Source organism: Melopsittacus undulatus, chromosome 2 (genome assembly GCF_012275295.1).
Source record: "Melopsittacus undulatus isolate bMelUnd1 chromosome 2, bMelUnd1.mat.Z, whole genome shotgun sequence".
In the NCBI taxonomy this organism is placed as follows: Eukaryota; Metazoa; Chordata; class Aves; order Psittaciformes; family Psittaculidae; genus Melopsittacus; species Melopsittacus undulatus.
Genome location: NC_047528.1, coordinates 80,311,473 through 80,333,273, shown reverse-complemented (window position 1 = coordinate 80,333,273; position 21,801 = coordinate 80,311,473). Strand labels below are relative to the sequence as shown.

The window sequence follows — 21,801 nt, the reverse complement described above, 5'->3', positions numbered from 1 at the left end:
AAGTCTGCTACATGGCCCTTCCATTTTAACTGACACAACAGTGCAAGCTGGCCTGTTTCTTATCACCACAAGCAAATTTTAATGCAGCTGTCCTTTGAAAGCTTTCTAATACCAAAACAGTGTCAACACGTGACCTTGAAGATTGGCAGAACTAAAGCTTTCTTATGGAAAAAATAATTAAAATCAGTTTATTTACCAGCATCTGCCCATTTATTAATTTCAAGGAAAGAATCCACAGTAGCAGATCAAGGAGGAAAATCATCTTAGAGCTTCCAGATCATGTCTCCTAATTGCACACTAGTAGAAGCAAAGTGACATGCCTGTTGTTTTTGGATTGGGAGACACAAGAGGGGATATGCTGGGCCAAAGACAGGAACAGTTATCCAAGTCACTAGAATGAGTAGGGTTTTCAGATTGCTGTAACAAGTCTTCTGAATGACTGATATTAGACAAAACGCAGCAGCCATTCTTTACTATATTCAATTGTACTAGAAGACATGGTACAAAAGCTTAAAATAAACACATCCTTAGTGGTAAACGATGACTATAAACTGATCTGACAGAAGAATGTTTAATTTCTCCTATTGAGCATGCCTGACGTGTCTTGTACACCTGACTTAATTTTAAAACTGTCTACTGCAAGACTTCTTTCTACTTTCCAAAGCAACAAATTTAAGTACCGAGTCTACAACAGTCTAAAAAAGGCATAGGGTCTATAATGAGAAACTGGTCCCTAATTACAAACTGTTCTCCCACATAAGCCTGTGTCCTGGAGTCATAAATCTTCATTATGCTGCTGCTGCTCCAGCTAGTTGCTTCCTATTTTACAGACAGCCACTGACAAATATTATGCGGTGCATGCCAACAGATACTGCACTTCTGAGCCACTTAATGAACCCCTCTGCTCCTGTGAATATCCTGCCATGGCAAATGGCAAACAGCAGGAAAGTTCAGCACAGAGATTTCATCTCATGTTTTAAAACAAATTCTTCATCTGAAAGAAAATTATCTCGGTTCTCGCAAAATTCTGACCATCTGGAGCCTCATTTATTACTCTGTAAGGAAGCTAATGAGTCAAGCAAGCTGTGTCTCCAGGCATCTCCCTGCTTTGGAATTGCTTGGCAAGAAACATTGCTTTTTCATTTTAAGTTATGAACCATATGAAACTATAGAAAGCTCAAGAAATTCAAGGTAGAAGCCTTGGTTGTTGCTTTATATCAGATATTTCAAATGTTAAGAATGATCAAAGAAACTTTAGCTTTAGGGAGATTTATACAGCAGGAAAAGCCTAAACCTCAAAAGGTGCTTATAAGCTTCAAAGAAAATGTGCTGGTGACAAACCATGCTGACATGCTCAGAACAATAAGATACCAGAGTTCCAAAAATCCCCACTCAGTTTTGGTTCCAAACCACTGTAGGAGCTTCTGATTGTTCCATGTCAGGAAATCAAAACCTCCAAGCAGCAAGGATGAACTGGAGGCAGCCCTTAGTAACACTGACTGTTAATGTCACACTCCACAAAAGTATTAGGAAGTAGCTAAAAACAAAGGCTTTACCTCCATTCAGTTCAGAGAAGCGTAAGCACTGACAGATGAGGCAGCTGCATCCACACCTTCAGCATCTCACCAAATCCCATAGCTCTGCAAACCACCAGCCTGAAGTGCTGTGAAGCCACACGGCTGCTACCACAGTAACAATGATGACCCAAGGGGATAAATACTCCCCTTCTGTTACTTGCAGTGACCTACTAAACCTTATTGTTCTTTATTAACAGTAAGGGCTATAAAACTGAAGGAAAAAAACCCATACACTTAAATAACAAAATTGTTTGTGAAACCACTATAAATCCACCTGAATTTTACCAGTTTGAAATTGATGGCACCAAAATTCCAATTCAGCTCTTAGCTAACTATTTCCAATTTCTGAGATCTTTTAAGAGAATACAATGCTGCAATTAAAGCACATGGACTTTAAATTTTCTTTTTTATTTTTAATTAGAAAGCCCCTTCAGTTACACAAATCTTCACCATTTCAAATTAATGTCAACAGCTTAAGTCTGGATCCTGAGAACAGATTCATTTAAGTGGGATGACTTTCATACACTGTTTACCTGTGCAAGTATTTGCAAGATTCAACCCTGAAGTTGCTACACAACTTACAGCTGTGCTCTTCATTTGTGAATAAACTCACCAACACATCGTTCCATCATGTGCCATCATATTAAGTTCTGCACAAACATATTTATATACATTAATTCAGATGAGTTTGTCAGGAAGAGATGAAGAGCTATTAGAAACCACAGCATGTAAATGGCAGCCGAGGAAACACACAAGAAAACATTGTGCAGTCACACATGGTTACCCTCAAGAGATAAATACTAACACTAAACATTGAGGCTATTCCCTACAAAATGTATATCAATCAAGACTATTTTGCACTTCGCAGCACCCAACATGTAAGGATCTAGAAGTTCTTATTGAAAGGTGAAGGTGGAGATACCTTGCACATCAACGAGGTTGAAATTTCACCTTAATTACTGAGTTTGGGTGGAAGTGAACAGGAGACTACTCTACACTGCAAGATCATTCTTGCTCACTTTTTGCAGAAAGCAAACTGCTGTTTCAAAGCAAATTCTATGTGCTGCAGAAGACAAAGGAAAGTATGTTATCCAGCTGGAGCAGCAAGTGTTGCCTACAGAGCGAAAAAGTAGCTTGAGTTTTCCAATAACACTACAATTAATATCCATATTTTTAAACATGTGTCAAGGGACCTGCTTTAAACACTGCCCAAGAGGCAGCACAAACTGCAGCAGGACAAAGACTTTCTCAGTACTATCTTAGGTCACCAATCAAGCACAAGGCTACATCCGAGTTGCAAAAGAAGCATTTCAGTATCTTCTGAATGTTTCTCATCAAGTGCAAATTCTCAAAGACCCCTTGTCAGCCTCAAAACAAAGCCTATAAGAGCAGTGGACACAAACAAGTACAGGATTTGGAGATACTTCAGTACCCATTAATATTAAACTAGGCAGGAGATTAAGATTACACTCAAGACATAACACCAGAAAAATGCACACTGGACAAAAAAAGTTAAACTATTTGTTATGCACAACATACAGAAGTTGTTTGTGAATTCCCAGGAAGAATCAAGGAACAAACATCTCTTGCTCAGTTTGTTTCTTTTTATCACTAAACACAACAGATACAAAGCATTTTCATTGAAAACATTTTTTCCCTACTTATGTGTCCTGTAACTCAAGACAAGCAGGTTGCAACAACGTTAGCAGATCATACATCTGAAATCCATAAAAAGAAATATACTTTTATATCACCGGAAGTTTGGTATTAACAGCCCCAAAATATTAAAACAAATAGTTGGAACAAACTCTAATCAAAGACAGAAGTAACTGACCAAAGACCAATATCTGAAGTTAAACCAGCCGTATTAAAAACCCATCCACCTTCATTTTTCAGGCACACCCACTGTAACACTCTCACCTAATCAAAGGTCTGCTGCTGTTGTTTCCCCGACCGGTTTTCTGACTAATACCCCTATGTAGAAACATGGCACAAGGATGATAAATAAATAACAATCCAAGGCATACCTGGGATCTCCACTAAAGCAAAGGCTGCCTAAACAAGGCTGGAGAGAAAAGTGGCTTCTCATATTCGCTGTAATGCCCACAAACAGACTTTGGGAAATGGAAAGAAAATGCATTCCTTGTGCTCTACGTTCCTGCTTTCAAGGTGTTAGTACATACTCAGAGTTCTTTGAAAGAGGTGCTATTTTGGGGGACTTCAGTTTTCAAGTACTCAAGCACTTCAGCCCTGAAGCCCAGCCAGTTGGTTTTGCGAGCAAAGTGGTGAAATGACTAATAAACTGTAACATCCTCCACAGCATCTTCAGCTTTCATTCACCAGCTTCTGTGGTTTATAGTCACTTCATGAAAACAAGTTCAATATACCTGCATCCTTTCTTTTGGTTCCCTCTCCTCTTCATGCATAAGGAGACAGCCAAAAAAGAACCACCATGTCAGGATTTACTGCTTCAAAACGTGACTTCTAACAAAAGTGAAAATCAGCTTCTTACAAAAACTTAGCATGTTTTAGGAAATGTTCTAGGAAAAACTGACCCCACACAACTGGGACAATACTAGTTTCATTGCAAATTTCTATTTTTAAGCAAGCCTTCTTCTGTGGTCACCAGAAAATGTACACAATTTGAAATTAATTTAAAAACCAGTAAGACATTATGGGTGAGGGCACAAGTTAAGTGACTAAATTTTAGTAGCTGTGACTTCCAACTGGTGTTTCAGTCAAACTATTACTCTGATTTCACCCAGCAGCATAGCTGTATCACTTCAGCAGCAATGTGCCTTCTCTGCAGCAGTGGGAAATTACTGCTCTAGAGGCCACAGGCGTTACACCCTATCCGTGCCACATAAAGATCCACCAACCAGGGTCAAATGAGTTTGGTTCAGGAACAGAAGAGGACAGCCCCTTTCTCTTCCTACCTGCTAACAGGGGGATCCCAAGGGCACAGCTTACCAGGTAATGAACCAAGCAGCCTTCAGCAGCTGTCCTGGTATCTCCACCTCCAAACAGTACTGCAGCACTTCAGAGATGTGTTTGAGACGATACTAAAAACAAGCTGGTGCTCCAATATGACTCACCTGTATAGCGTAGCGAAGCCCACATAGCCTCAAGCCCTGCAAACTCATGACCTAGTCACATACAAATTCTTTTAACTGACTGTAACAAAGTTAAGGGTTTGTAACGTAAGGACTCTTAACTCTTCAGAAATGGGGCTATGTGAAGTTTATTGCTCAAAGCACATTGTAATCCTTTAATGAAATATGCCATTTAAGTGCAAAGTACTACTGCTGAGTGAAACTAAGATTTTTATTTTTACAAAATATCTAGGAATTCCTCAGCATTTCCCTGTTTAATAGATCAGTTCGTTATAAAAATAAATACTGGGAGGACAAAAGGGCCAGTTCCCCAACGATTTTAGTAAACAAATCTCGTTTTTCCATGCTAAAATCTGCAGTATCTCTCAGAAAAATATCAAAACACCTATGAGAAACTGAGGATGCATCAGCGTCGCTCCAACTCATCTACCTTTTACAGCTAGGAGATCACCAGAACTTCAAAGCTTCACAATTTTTTCTAATAAGCCACAGTATCAGAAACATTATTTGGCAAAGGCTTGTTAAGGAACAGTTTCCTAATAGTCAGCAATAACCCTTACAATAAATTTAAGGGGAAAATACTTAGGGATTTTCTCTTTGATGGTTTTCGTTCCTTAAATAAGGTACAAGCTATGTTTAGTCCCTCTCATTTCTGTGATATCTCCAGTTTCATGTATTTAGACCAATGACACTTTCCAAAAGCTCGTGTACAATGTCTTTATATACACTACAAATTCACGTTACCAGACTATAGTCAAACACTGAATATATAAATAACTTTGCAAAATATTTACAAGTTTTAAACTAATCTGGTTCCAAGCAACCAACACTCTTAAGGCAAATTCATCTGTATGACTGGCTGTCTGGCCTTTCAGCACTTCTTTCCTTTCCCCAAATCAACCCAAAAATGATAGGCAATAGACATGAAATTGAATTACCCCCTGTGCCAGACGGATAGAATTTCTTGTATGGAGAGATGATCCAACTACTTTCCACAAAACAGGGAAAAACATACAGAAATGCATTTCTGTGTTTGCATGTCAAGAAAATCACGAAGGTGCATACCAAGAAGGGGAAAACCCAACGTCTTATAACAACGTAATTTTTGTATGCACTTGACAAATGGATTTGGAATTTGGGGAACACATCAGTTTAAAGCTGCACAAGCCTTTTTAGAACTATGCATTTAGAAGCTCATTTGATACAAGATCTGAAGAGCTCAAAGGGATTTTTTTGTAACAGGTGACACTGTGCAATATAAAATGCAGCAGAGTGGATTTTCAAAGCATATGTTCAACTACATTAAAACTTTTATATTGTATTGCTGTGCAAGATACTAGTCACCATTTAAAAGTATGCACATCTGGCCAATCCTTACCTTGGAATAAAAATTGGCCATTTCAAATAGTATATTTTTGTTATAACATTGCATTCTCAAATGCAATCAGTGCAATCCCATTTGTCAAAGGATGACTGAAGCAACCAAGCATATTCTGGTGAAGTAGACAGGATTCATATACCAAACATGCTTACTGCCTTCCTTTACGTCCCAATCATCACTTTGTTCTTAGAATTTTTCAATGCCCCGATTAGGTCTTTGTTTGGAAGTAACTAGCTACTGTGGTTTGAAGGATTTTGGAACAAAGCAGAGACTTTATACTGAATGCAGAGGTCATCTCTAACAGAGACAAAAGGTGGCAAATTATCGATTAGCTTTATATTTAGAAGCATCCCTTGGTTCACTGCTAGGATTGCTCCAGTCATCTGCTTCAGGTGTAGTCTTGTAGTGTCGCCACGCTGACTTATTAAAAACGGGAAGTCTTTCAAATGATTCACTTGAAAGGGCCTATGGAAAAACAAAAGCAATAGTAAGACAGCATCATAGACACCAAGAGCAAGATGATACTCTGGGGAGTTCTACACTTACAACTTCTGCATTGAACAAGTGTGTCAATTATCCAAGTGTTATATGTCACAACACTGTTTTGAAAATACTTCAGCTGTGACTAATCACTCTACTCATAGTCAAAGTATAAGTCATTGTAATGTTAAAACAGAATAGTAACACTTTCAAATATATTGCTTCTTCCCAGGAGCAAGGTCTACAAAAAATGCAAGAAAAACGTTTTGGTCAAAAACATTTTAGGGAGATTTGTCATTGACATAGGGCAGAAAACTAACATTTCACTTCTCCAGCATACTTGGACTCTGCCAGCACACTGACTTGTGAGGACTAATCTAGTACAGTCCATCAGCATGTCTTTTTCCACTGAGAAAGGCCATACCTTTCTCTTCCACACACACAGGAGAAACACTCATCAGAACTAAGGTTAGCACAGGATTCCAAAACTTGCTACATACAGCAAGGCACAGTCTCAACACTAAGTCAACAACCTGCACATGAGCTATACACTATATTCTTTTAAATTCCCTGATGAAATTCAAACAGTTTCAACCTTAAGCCCCTGAGGAGCCTGGAATCTCCCAAAACATGACAACAGGATCAACACAGTGTACTGCACAAAGGTCAAGAACTGCATAGAAAAAGAATATGTACTAGTCAGAAGTTAATCAACAGTTTTGTCAGTTTTATTGTAGTCAGACCTTTTAGGATCAAAGTATTAACCAAAATTATCTCTTATCACCCAGTTCTTTGGAAATTCAGCACTTCTGATGGATTAACAGAATGCTAAGATCAAAACTGGGGACTGAAAAATGAAAGCAAACTAGTATTAGTGCCAGGTTAATAATTATAACCTTGGGTTTCAGGATTCTGTGTAACTGAGTTAGATAAGATAATGAAAATAGCAATTATCAATTTGAAAACAAGTTGAAGAGTGAAAAGAAAGATCACTTATTCACCCTGCTATAAACAAACTACATCACATTACTCACTTATAAAAGGGTCAAATTCATACCTTCAAATAAATTACAGCATCCGAACCAACACCTTCCATGGAGTAGAGTTTAAGGTCACCTTGAAAGTACCTAGCATACAGACGAGAAATTGGCAAGCCATAGCCAAACCCAGCCTACAAAAAACAAGGAAATAAAAACATGATGAAAACTTTAAAAGCCACACAGAACACTGAAAATAGGCAACACGTAAATATTAGATTTGCATCAAAATCCTTTTCTTTATTACTCAGCCAACACTTCTGAGCAATCTTTGTTTTCCTTGGCATTATTTTTCATTTTTGGTAACAAAAAGGGAAAAATATCAGAGTCCTTTCTTAGGACTGACTTGGCCATTTTGCCTCTTCTCAAAGAGGTAGGTAGGTGCAACATACAGTACATGCCGTCTCCAATCAAAGCAAACAGATGCTCTCTTCTGCTTTCTCAATATGATTACCATTGCTATGATACTTCATTCTTTGGTAAAATCAGAGGTTTGACAGCATGTCTGTTCTCCCCCAAACCTGGGACTATTATTCTCAAATGTCTCAACACTTACGAGACTACACAAAAAAGCCAGAGACACCTCTGTTTACTTCATCTAAGGCACAGGGAAGTGATTATTGATGCCATACTGCAGTACAGATCAGAAGACCACTACAGAAGACTACACACAAAGCAATACAAGGCAAATAATTCTTGCTGTTGTTTACCCATCTACCAAAAGATCAGAATTCCACAGCATTGAAGGATCTAGCTAGGACTGTGACCCTGTACAGACCACACAATTTTAAAATCAGAATAGATGTGACAGGTATAAATTTTAGATTTTAAATTTACAAAACTAAATATTCACAACCACGGCTGCCACAAGGTTAACATCTGGCATCTTTTCCAACCCACTCTTGTCAGAAGTTGTAAGAAAATAAACCAAAACCCCAAGCCTCTCTCACTGCAGGAGTAAGATTTTGAATTACACATCACCATATCACCCCTTTAAAATGACTGAGTACGTGCCGAGAATCACAGTGATCAATTATTTACCCAATCCTCTCTGAATTTTTCAGGAGTATCCAAAGCAATAAAGGAAGGAGTCCAGACACACAAACATTTGAAAAGAATAATATACAAGGCAATGGGGTAATACAATTTTTCTGTAAATGAGGTTTACAGGAAGAAATAAGACCCCCTAATGTTTTCAGAAAACCAAGAAATTCATTCCATTGTAATATTTCTAACAAAGGCAACCTGACATGAAACTGACAATCATGTCCTTAATCTTAAAGCAAAGCCCCAAAATGATACAAAAAAAAGAAGGCCAGGAAAAGACTTATGAGCATTACACAGACCTAGTATGTAGTATCACTTTATAGGAAACCCCTTGAGGAAGGGATGAATATTAAAGAACTTTGTACTACAGTATCCATCACAAATTCTCTTGCTGTTATCTATTATCTCTACAGTATCTTTCTACCTCTTTGCCTTGTTTTTACAGAAGTCTTAATTTAGTGATCTGAAATTGGTTAGTTTCTTACTCAGCAGTTCTGAGCAACGTGAAAAACAGAAATGCCAAAGATACCCTTTCCTACTCACACTACTTGTCATAGTTAATAGTGTCCATTTCCACAGTTAGTGCTGCTAAACAACCATTCTTCTTCAAACAGTATGCTTTAAGCACATAATTCTCAGTCTCCCATTAGAAACACATGCATCACTTTCAAACATCTGGTCTTGAAAAGCAGATGCATTCCTTAGCTTCTCTCCCCAGAATTACACCTCCTCAAAACCCATACCCAACTTCTGTTTGCCTCCTGCCCCTTCCAGCAGTCTTTTACACTCTGTGCGAGCCCTCATCATTATTTCATACTGCCCTCTTCCAAAAATGTCCAGTCTCTTCTCTACAGTGTTTTCAGGGTAGTTTCCAAAACGGATAGCTTACAAGAAATATTAAGACAACAGACCCCAGATGAGTACCTTGATAAGGCAAAACACTGCAAAAGGTGTATTTTGTAAAAGACATTAAGAAGCTATTACTAAGTAGGTCTGTGCTTAACCTAGAGGACAGATTATAGTCACTGACAGCACATCTCCCTTGAGAGGGAAAACCTTTTTAGAGCCAATTTCTCATTAAATTTTACAGTATGCATTATATAAATAGAGAATTATTACATTTCTGTGTTACAGTTGTCTGTCGGTTTAATTAAATGTAAGCCACATTTCTCCCACTATAAACAAATGCTGCCAAAGAAAGTAATTCAAGAAAACCTAATTCCCATCACGTATTATCATGTGTTTCTAACATTTTCAATCTGCGTATAGCAGTACAGATGAACACAAGACCTAAGATCTAAATACTTCCATGCTCACAAGCTTTCTTGGCAGTTTTTAACAATATCTGCAATGACAGAAAGAGAATTTCCACCGATCAACAAAAAGATTCCTCCCTTCTGCTCCCCAAGTCCATTAATGTTCATAAACTAGACAGTGGATCATACAGCAATGGGAGAGTGTGCTAGAACACAAAAGTATGCCTATTTACACTGCACTGCAATTTAGTATATTATCTAAGTCAGAACAACACAAGCATATACATACCTACCCTACCTACGTTCTGGAGCACCATAATTCTTAAGTGGTTTGATCATTGGCACTAAGCAATTAAAAACCTCTCCTTCTCTATGAAGTTTAGAGGATTTATATACAGAACCTTTCTGCTGAAGGATTATTTCCAGACTAACATACAAATTATAGCTGGATCTGGGCCATAATACATAACATGGCAATCTTCACTGCCAAGTCCTTTTTTCTCTTAGTGGAAAAATATGCCACAGACTCCCAGTCCTTGACTTTTGTCTTTCTGTGCACACGTGTAAATAACGAAGCTTAAAAACTGTTCTTGACATTCAGTCATGTACAGACTTCAAGTCAGACTCACAGGGCAAAAGCTGCCAGGTTCACAGAGGAGGTGGATAGCTTATAGGTCTGACTACAGTGATGTACAGACTGAAGAGGAAAGCAAGGCCTGAAAATGGGATACAGCAAAAGCATATTAAGTACAAATGCCACAGAATCAAAGTAAGCAGTCTTGAAGGTAAGGAAGTAAATACAAGAATACACTGCTAAAGATGCACAAGGGAAAAAAAATGAAAGAAAAAATACTGTCAATCCTAAAATGAACACATTTTACAATCAGAGAGCCATAAAGGAAGAGGTATTTTAATAGTGAATACAGCTGGTAATCAAGGTACAAGTTTATAGTGAGAACAAGCTTCAGGAAATACTTGTAGGCTGATACAGTAAATTGCTGATCGAAAGTGATGGAACAAAGGCAGATTACGAATCAAGATTCTGCCATTCGTGACAAAGAAAAAGGTTATATTTGAATTAAGGCCTCTCCCCATCACACATCCCATTCAAGAAAATCTTCAAAAAAAAGCCGAAGTTTGAAATATATTACTAATATGCATTGTAGAGGTAGGAACTGTGAAGTGTTAATATCAACTTAATGCAGATATAGAACCAAGAGTTACACATACTGTGGTAGCATCAAACACTGGCAAAAACAAGGCAATACACTTACATACCGCAATGTAATGAACTGTGGATTAATAGTACCGTAGAGACTTTCTGCTAAAAATCTAAAAAGCAGTTCATTATCTCTGAACACTCTAACCTGGTTTCATCCTCAGTTCACTGTTAATTATTTTACATCGGAAACAGTCATTCACATTCTCTGTGCCACAATTTAATAGCTGCCTGAAGGCACTTCACACACAGTAAGGGAAGGGAAAAAACCCAAGACAGAAATAAAACAAAAAACTTAAGATTATGTTACGTGAGTGTTCTTAAATAGGTAAAGGAAATTTCTCAAAAGAAATCAACTGTTTTTTGACACGTCTAAACATAAAGGATTGCACCAGAAACTACAGAGAACAAAGATGAGAAGAGGCAATAGGGTATCAGTACCAATCCACTTATTTGAAAATCAGTCAAATGGAATAGCAGCTGTATCTTTTCTACCATAATGAGTCAATATGTAATTTAATAAAACAATTTAGAAATAATAATTTTAATACTAATTTAGAAAATCAGGCTTGCTAGAAGTATCTATGTGCTCATCACCAAAATAATTTCCTGCTTAGAAGAAACTATGGGGAAATTTGGTTGAAATCTCACCCAGATACATTGCAGGAGGGACTATCACATGAGATATTTCCAAGAGAACAGGAATATACTGAAAGTGTTCATATCACATGCGCGTTTGGGAAATTTTTAAGTTTTAAATGTGTTTTTACAGTCCATAGCTTATATTAAAATAATTTTCAAAGTTCAAATGCAGGCTTGTGCATTACCAAGAGGGGCTTTTCAAGTGCTAGAATTCAGACAGTGTGGGCTCACCTTTTCAATACACTGATTATAGGAAACTAACAGTAATTTACACACCAAAGAGAACTCATTAGGGTAGCCCACCTTTTCACCAATACAGCACTAAAAATCCTGTCCATTAGCCTGTGAAAATACAGTGCTTACACAGACATGCTTGCTTCCAAGAATATAATGTTAAAAGAAAAGCAATTTTCTATTCCAAAGATTAAGTGACTATAACAGAACCCATTTTCTCTTGATACATTTTACCTGCATAAGCTTGTTAAATATAAACAATTTCTTCACTGGAAAACTTGATCCAGTAAATTGCAGTAAAAGGAAACATACAGCCAGAGTAGATCATTGGGACATTTAAACACATTGCAATTGCTTACCAAAGGCACAGCTCTTGACGGTTCCAAACTAGGCCTGGGTGCTGTTGAGTACATGTAGTTAAACAATCTGTCTATTTTTCTTAAAGGTACACCTCCACCTTGATCACTTATCTAAGGAATGAAAATTAAGAGTTTTAAACACGTTCTGAAAAAAACTGCAAAAGTTCAGCAGCATTATGTAAATTACTTCAGAAATATGGAAGGAGCAGCTAAGGGCTTTGGGTTTGCCTAGTCTGGTAAAAAAAATGAGGGTGAGTGGTGACCTCACTGCTCTCTACAGCTTCCTGAAGATGGGAAATGGGGAAGGAGGTGCTGATCTCTTCCTCCCTGAGATCCAGTGACAGGATACATGGGAACAGTTCAAAGCTGCTTCAAGTTAGGGGAGGTTTAGACTGGACATGAGGAAGCATTTCTCTACCAAGAGGGTGGTCAAACAGTGGAACAGGATTCCTAGGGGTGGTCAATACTCCATGCCTGTCAGTGTTTAAGAGGCATTGGACAATACCCTTAACAACATGCTTTAACTTTTGGCCAGCCCTTAAGCTGCCAGGCAGTTGGGCTAGATAAACCTTGTAGTTCCCTTCCAACTGAAAATATTCCAATGTATATGAAGTGTCAGAACTGATGTAGTAATTAATTTGCCTTTTCAAATTACAAGTCATACTATTCTAAACCTAGCAGGTTTATATGCTGCGTATTATTTTTATACATTTACCTTAATAGATAGATCTTCTTTTCCCAAAGTGACTAAGGTTTTGATCGATGGATAGCCTTCTTTTTTACCTTCATGCAATTCCACTGTAGCTCTCATTGAATTCTACAGATAACAGAAATAAGTGAGTTTGATTCTAGTTTTACCATATATGTTTTCTATGACAACTTAGAATTTGCAGTTATTTTGTACATTTTCCTACATTTGTATACAAGAAAGAAAAGGCCATATTTAAAACAAATTCAAAAGTGCTTTCTAGTCAACAAATGATCTACTTAAAACTTTTCACATCAGAACTTCTTTCTTCATTTACCTATTTAATACAGTGAGAGAACATAAAGCAATAATTTTCCCTTTCTCCCCCCGACCTTGTGAAATCAGGTAATTATATATAAGTGATGACAACATCCTTCACCTTGCAGAACACCAGCAGCAATGTTCACCAAAGACAGCAAGACTGGATTTTCTCAGCCTGAGTCACACAATTGTTAAGTTACCATCTATGAATCTGACTTCATCGTATCTATTAGTAGGGTTTCCATCACCAGTCCATCACACATTACCATCACTTACAGCTTACTGGTTTCACACTATTTCATGACTTGTATCAAAGCATAACTAGAAGTAATGTAGAAATTCTCACCTGTTCTGCCCTAGAACTAGTTACAAATGGCAACGCAGGGGAAAATTTAAATGAATATACATGACAAGTGTCAGAAATCAAACCCAAAATACTATTATTTAGGAAAAGTTTCTCTCTGACCAAATGCATTTTTTCCCCTTAATTGCTGGTGTTCAACTGCACCACCTAGAGACCACCCGTTTTACTCAAAAGCATACAATAGCTCTTGTGTTCCGTTTTCACTGTTGTTCCAATTATTATGAAAACACAAACCAAGCCAAACCAAAACATGCTCTTCACACTATTCAAAGACAGGCTGTTTTCACAATAAAGACAATGATCCTAAGCAGTCCTCAAATATGCAATAACGAAGGAAGCTTATAAAAATTGCAAGGTAATGAGCATATCATTATTGCAAAAAAGACTATCATGAGTGTTTAAAGCTGCAAAAGCACCTAAGTGGGAAACCAATTTTTTTTTTAAGTACGCAAAACAAAAGAGAGGGCACAAGGCTTTTAAGTTTCAAACCCTCTTCACTTGTTTAAGAATAAGCTTAAACAAACTGAAATGACATTTAAGAGCTGTAATTGAGCAGAATCTCAATTTCAACAGTATCATAAGTTCACAAGACATTCCAAACATTAAGTGCAACCTACCTTGAACAATTCAAATAACATATGAAACAAATGAGAAGGTACATAGACTACTTGAATAGGCTTGTTTGGAGCTTTAGCTAAAAAACAAAACAAAAAAAGTAAATTCTTTTTTTAAAAACAGTATTTTATAGCATTTCTACCTACAGGAATAACACGAAAATGTAGCCAAAACCAAGTATGTAAGCATGTTCTAATTTTCCAAGTGCAACATTAGCTCCGTGAAGTAAAACCATAAAATTCAGTTAACTCCTGTCACCTGTAGTGTAACACACTCTAGTGATGATTTTCAAAGACATCTATCTACGGCAACAGACTTTTAGATACAAAACTTCACTAAACAATGGTTGATTTTGTCCTGACAATGCATGCTAAGAAAACTTCCCCACCAGAACAGGAAACATTTTATTCTTAACACGCATAATATTTAAGCATGGTATCTGCTGCACAGAAAGATTAAACTAAAAAAAAAAAAAACCCCACAAAAAAACCCCAAAACTAAAACCCACAACATTTTAAATATTCTAAAAACAATTACATATTTTTCCTTAATTAAAAGACAGTGCAAAGTACTCAAAACTTTTAAAAATATACTCCAAACAATATCTCAATTTTCTTATCCCAAATCATAACTGAATTATTTGGCCACTATTGCCCTGCTGTTAGTGTTTCCACAGAGGTGTATGGTTTGGCACAGCTCTGAATGCTAGAGGGCTGACTGATTTAGCCAGAAATGTTACAACTCCATCTAATACATTCCAGGACAGTTTTGGTGCTGAAGATACACTTATCTCTGAATATCTACTGGCATTAAATTACACAGTCCCAGCTTGTCAGACTCAGCAGAAGTTCAGGTTGAAGAAAAGTCTCTGAATGCTTCATAAACTGCAGGAAAAACTAAACATGCACACAGTCTGATGTGTGCAGACAGATGTGACCAGAGTCGTCATAATTTTTGGCACTGAGGGCTGATAATAATACCAGTTATTACTTCAAGAGACACAATAGTGATATCTCCTAGGAAAAGAAGACCAAAACAATGCTCTGCATGATTAGTTGCAAGGCAACCTACTGTTTTATTATGTTAATTTTGTCAGAGTCCATACTCCAGTTTTATGCATCACCAAAATGAAGGCAGACTGACTCACATTCCTTTAAGGCATAGAGTACACACAGAAAACATGCTATTGCTGCTCTTGTGAGCTCATCTGCAAGCACTTTCCTCATGTTGATTATAAGCTAGTTTATAGGAAACAAGTAATTCTTTCCTCACTTCTTTTTTTTGAGACCCACCAACTTGTTTTCTCTACTGTTGGATCTTTTTACTTGTTTTCGAATGAATTTTTGCATTGATTCCTCTGCTGCAGCACTCAGTACTTTTTGCTCAAAAAAATATCACTCAGTTTTGGAGAGTGAAAGGTTGGGTCCTTTGGTTCTGGGAGAGGGGCTGATAGTAATGCATCCAACTTGACAATATCACTTTCTGTAGAGAAGTATTTCCACAATATTAAACAGTACTTTAAGCAACAAACATTCCTATGTATCACTCCATTGAGTGCTACCCATTTCTGAGATTTCTGCAACTCTAATGCTGAAGTGTGAAACATCATAGTCTTATGTTTGGATAGCTTTCCAAAATATGCGAGGATCACTCAAGACGATTTATTTTTTAACTTAAGAAAGTAATCTACCTTTTTGTCAATAGAAATTATGAACAAAAATCCATTCTCATCAATTTTGTAGCACTGAATTTTCGTCTTTGCAATCAACCTGAAACAGACTTTCACGTAAGAAGTTTATGATAGGACTTAAAGCATAAACTATGCAAAAAAATAATCCAATTTTGCCACCTTACATAGAAGAGCTCACCACTAGTGCAGAGACTGACAGAGGGATTTATAGGCATATTCAAAATTAAACAAATTTCAGCTCTATTATAAGATTAATTAGAAGGCAAGTGTGTTTGCTTCCTAGTTATGATTATTCCTGATCACTTTATTTTCCTTGAAGTAACAGCAAATTCAGCAGCTAGCACTCTGCATTCAGCATCAAGAAGTTAACATATTATGATAAGAAGCTATAATTCAAGTGCCCATGCAGACCCATTAAAGTAACCCTCCAAAACAGGACTGCAGAGTTCAGCTTGTCACTTACAATTAATTAACAAAACTAGAAGTCACAGCTATTAGGAATGCTTTTTCCTACATACATCACTTAATTTCACAATTACCATTGAATTCTTCAACTTCCAGCTCAGGTGCCACCAGATAGTACTGTTCACATAACATCTTAGCTGTTTCATAAGCATCTAGAAAACAACAGAACACTGATTAAAATCGCGTAGAGAGGATAAGCAAAGTTCATCGTGTATGCAAAAGACATCAAGCAGAATGCTCATTTTAGTAACTAGTTTACAAGTGTGAAACTGGTATCCATTCTAAACCTTTTTTCTCTCTGTATTATTATAGCCCATTTGTCAAGAACAGGCAACTTCTATTTAAAGATCTACAAACAAAAGCAGATTAGTAGAGACAAGCTATTTTCCATCTTTGTTCAAGGCTTGAAAACCAGAAGGGTATAATCTTAGGCTGACCATAATATCTACTTATTTGTCATGTGCTGATCACAGTTTAATACTTTCAATCTCAAACAAAAAAGTGATGACATTGCAACCACAAATTCATTTTTTCCAAACACAATGCTGTTTACAATACTTGATTTTCAACGTCTTTTTGGGGGAAAGCTGGAATCTAAGATTCTTCATTCTTTCCTACTGAACCAAAATAGAAAGCCTTCTCAGAATCCAAATCAGTCTTTATGTATTGTCAAAATACAGCAAGGAAGTTCAAGTCATCTTTTATTTGAAAGCTTTCTTACTGGTTCTAAATATTCACTGGCATCTCATCTGCAAAAACATTTTAGAAACAAGCAGCAAGTGTTAGCTTAAAGAGAAACCACAAACTCAAGCATGTTCTAGCTGCATTGCTTAAGCTACCTTAACAGACGTGGCTTTCTTGTAACAAGTACGCGTTATGTGCAAGCACATAAAAAGGTAGGCATTTCTGCAGACAAAGAACTTTGCTAAGATACCATAACAACTGCATTTGACCTCACCCTACATGTATCTTCTTCCTCCTGTCCAAAGTGACACTACAAAAGAAAACAGTCACTGCCAAGACTCGGAGCTCTGTGACAAGCACAAAAAGTGAAATCACTAGCCCAGAGAAAGGGCTAGTTACCTGCAATTGTGCTCCTTCACAATGGCTACAGAAATCATCTACAGTATGCCCTGTTATCTGACAACCACTTCTATCAGTTGTTCAGACATCTGCAGGGCTGGACATATTACACAGACCAACACAAATGCTGTTGGAGGTCTAGTAAAATGGGGCTAATCAACATTGGAACTTTTGTTGATCAAGTCCTGGGAATGTCCCACAAAAATCAGCTACCCAGTAGGAATCTTCTGTGTCAAGATGGTCACCTCCAGAGACTTTCTAGAAGTGTCCTGTCATTAATACAATAAAATGTGTCCTAGTAAAAAAGATCAAGGTCCCATTTACTATCCAAGCAGTAGAGAGAACTGTATAGAGCATAATTTAGGAAAAAAATATGCAGAAATAGCTACATTTACATGACATTCTAAGACTATCTCAGAAATTCTATGGCCTTAGGAGCAATCCTGTGCTTTAGAAACAGGGGTGTAAGAAGCACAGCCACAATCTTTATTCAGTCATCAAAAGCTGAAGATAGCAATAAGCTAGTATGACAATAAGGCTGCCTACATGGAGAAAGAAATAGGTTAACACATTTCAAAGAGTTTCAGATCATAGAAATAAAAATTATATGGATCCTGCAGGCAGGAGTTGGATTCCTATTGTGGAAAAAAACTTTCAGGCCTCTAAAAAGCAAATCAATAACTGTATGAGAATAAATCAAAAAACCTTACTCCACAGATGTGGATACAGACACAGCCACAGCCACTCAATCAAGAGGCTCTGAATAATTTAGCCTCCCTAAATTCAGTGACAAACTCTCATCTATTTTCAAGAAGTAGACACCTTACCACCCTTGAGATGACCAGGAAGGAGCCATCACTTCATGATCCAGTAAAATATCCAGCCCCAAGCAAAACTGTCAGAATCTGAGTGCAGTCTTACATTTTACCTTCCTCCCAAAGCCAACTCTTTGGCAATCTTCTAAGACTGTAAAAGAAACTGCAAAGTTCAAAGTATGCTTCATGTTGTGGCTGGAGGTAAGTAGCAAGAGTGAAGGATCTATGAACACCTCCAAAATCCTGGCTCCAGGGACAAGACTGGATTTGCTATCAGCTCAAAAATCTTATTGAAAGACAGTCAGTGAGACAGAAACCCACCTCAGTTACAGACACAACACTCGATGAAGCTGCTTGAAATAAGAAGTAACTGTTTTCTTCAATGTTTGAAGGGCACACAGAGCTTGTAGCAACCATATACAGTACCAGAAGTCAACGTCTTAACTCTGACAAATTGCTCAGAATGCTGCTTGTGAACCAGAACATACTGGAGCAAGCACACCATACACAATGTAAATTAACCCCTCCGCCCATTCTGCAAGGAAATGGCTTCAATCACCTTGACCCTAGACAGGCTGGTTTAAAGGACTTCTTGATTCTTTGAAAGACAACACTGCATACTGTTTATGATGCCCTTGTTCTGTGGAAGAGCTATTTCAGCCTCTGCCTTGAAATCTGGACTGTGCACCTTCTGACACTATTCATTCCTCTGTCCAAAGCAGCAACTATGAACTTGATGATCAAAATGGATTTGAACATATGGACTAATATATACAAACTGGAGTAAGATCAATCAAAAGAAAAGAAAGCTGCTGGAAAAAAGGCTGCCTTAGAGACAAAAAAAAGAGACACCGAGAAGCCTTCATAACAGCAAAAGGCGTCTACATTGCAAAGCAAGTTATCATGCAGGTCAAAGTCTGACATAAGAAAGGTTTCCCTCTTACTTCACCAAAGGCTGAGAGAAAGCAAAGGAGAGAAACACATTCTTCCCCTCTTGCAGCTGCACAAACAGCAGTGAAGGATAGAGGGTGGAAGTCACTCCTATGTAATTACCTGTATTTGCAAATAGAGACACTCAGAGTGTGAACAGCATTTAAAAAAACAGTATTTCTAATGTGACTGCCATTCAGGTCACATACATGTCTTCTGTATAAGAGAGAACAGGCTGTGGTATGAACAGATGCACACAGCAAAGAGGAATTTCCCTGGAATATTTGTCACCTGAGGATGTTTTACCAAAAGGCCTAACTAAACAAACAGGAAAACATCACTTACTCTCACATTTTCTTTAGTATCGGCATCAGATAAAAAAGCAGTACATTTGAAACTCCTAAGTATTTTAGGGAAGAAAACATCTGAAGTTTAACAAAACACTTCATCTGATAGTTAAAAGAACAGATTAAGGTAATTAAAACATTGTTTACTTAGTTCCATTAAAATACCTAAAGCTTCTCTATTCTCAATAATGAAGACATTATAAAGCCTCAATAAGCCCACGGCTTTGCTGCAAGAAACTGCAGAACTTCTATCTCTTCTTTTATTAAATGAATTTAAATCACTTTCAGTCTCTCGTACCTCAAAACCATATTTCTGCATACTCTACGGTGTGAGGTGTTTGGTTTTCTTTTTAAACAACACTCACATTCACATCATCTTACCTTTAACCACCTCTGCTACATTACAATTAGGATCAATACTTCCAATATGTTTGGGATGAGCAGGGTTAATATCTCCACCAAAAAGAAGTGCTAAAAGGGAAAAAAACAAACAAAAAAAAAGCAGTAAGTTATCTACTACACTTGAGGCAGCCCAGAAAGTTTAAACCTGATGGTATCTGAAACCTGGTGGATAGTGCATCATCTTGTAAAAACATATTCTAGCAAATTGCAGAATCCTTGTTTAGGAAGACTACATGCCTCCCTTTTCCGTTTTCTTTTTTCTTTTTCATATTTATAGCTAAGACTAATTAAAACCAAAATGGTGAGGGAGGGTTTAAGTGTAAAACTTATATTTAAACTTATATTTCAAAATGGGCTATAAAAAATTAGATCACACTAAAAAGTAAAATGCTTCACTCATAGCATTACATCAGAACACAAGCAAGCAATCACAACAATGGAAGCGTTAAAAGTAAAAAGGACTGACGAACTGTAAGACAGCATTAAAAGCCTTTTATACTCACCTAAGCTGCAATTTCACAGCTGGTACAGGGGTGTCTCTCACTCCCCTGACTCTCAGCAATATGCTCCCTACTCCCTCCTTTGCAAAAGGATCAAGCACTCACCAGATCCTTCAGAAAAGTTTAGCTCTCAAAGCAGTAGAAAGATTTTACACCTTTTTTGCAGAAGTGATTTTCTGCTATTTTAGCACGTTATTCAGCTCTGATATGAAACAGATGCAGTATGAGGTGAGCAAATGACAAGATCTGAAAGCTTTTCCTGGTGAGCTAATACAATGGCACACTGTGCCTTGCAGAACTGCACTGTAAGAAACAGTCTGTCAATAATGTATGAAAGAAATGGAGACTACATGAAAACTCATTTCTGCATCCTGCTTTCCAATTATCATATTCATCCATGCTTTGAGATTAATATTTGGCATCATATATGGATCATTCCTATAGAAACATTTTAGAAGATTAACTAAACTTGCAGCATCTGTAAGTAGTTTTAAGTTTCAAGCACTTAAATAAGAGTGTCCACAAGAAAAGTCATTTCAGTTCAATGAAATAAGTTTGATGTTTCAGAACTAGTGCCAATAATGCTAGCACTTGACCCAAGAATTCTATTAGGAGAATGTTTCTATTTATTGCTAGAACTCTTCTATGGGAGCCTTTTGTTTTTTTGCGTGTTTCTTGTCTACCCAGGTAGAAGAATAAGCTGCACATTTACCTCATTTTCTATGCTTTGCCACAAGGAAGTTATTTGTGTACATACAGGAAGGCATTTGTTAGTCACACTAAAAGTTACTGGAACAACACACATCTTGTAGTAAATTACTTTGCATTACAGTAACTAGTGTCTGCATTATCTGCAGCATACTACAGCTTCTAAGAGCTCATAAAAGCAGAACACTGAGCAGACAATGAAGCTCTAGAGCTAAGAGACACAAGGTACACTAAGAGATCACAAGACTGTCCTTAACTTTATAAAGATCACTTTCTGCATGGTTGCACATATTGGTTAGTAGGAGCTGTGCAAGTAACTCACTCTGTAATACGAATATAAAAAAGTAAGTTTATTAGTAACAACAAGTGAAACAAACTAATGACAACAGACAACTATTTCTAGCATTTATTCATAAAGAGTGAATAGGAAGTATGAGAACACAAGGGATATAACTTAAGTTCTAAGTTAGAAATACTCAACCTTTTTAACAGGCAAGAAAGTCTAGATAACTTGCTGGAAAAACACAG

General features: G+C 37.2%; 1 protein-coding gene across 1 annotated transcript in view; it reads right to left on the bottom strand.

Moving 5' to 3' along the window:
* Positions 1-1,964: 1,964 nt before the first annotated feature.
* Positions 1,965-21,801, bottom strand: part of PDK3 (pyruvate dehydrogenase kinase 3) — a 53,411-nt gene continuing 33,574 nt past the window's right edge. The window contains exons 5-11 of the mRNA XM_034074307.1: positions 20,045-20,134; positions 16,563-16,640; positions 14,336-14,412; positions 13,061-13,162; positions 12,346-12,456; positions 7,609-7,722; positions 1,965-6,536 (exon numbers count right to left, since the gene is read on the bottom strand). Coding sequence (XP_033930198.1) covers positions 6,393-6,536; positions 7,609-7,722; positions 12,346-12,456; positions 13,061-13,162; positions 14,336-14,412; positions 16,563-16,640; positions 20,045-20,134 — 716 coding nt within the window. The 3' untranslated portion in view covers positions 1,965-6,392. The remainder of the gene's footprint in view (positions 6,537-7,608; positions 7,723-12,345; positions 12,457-13,060; positions 13,163-14,335; positions 14,413-16,562; positions 16,641-20,044; positions 20,135-21,801) is intronic.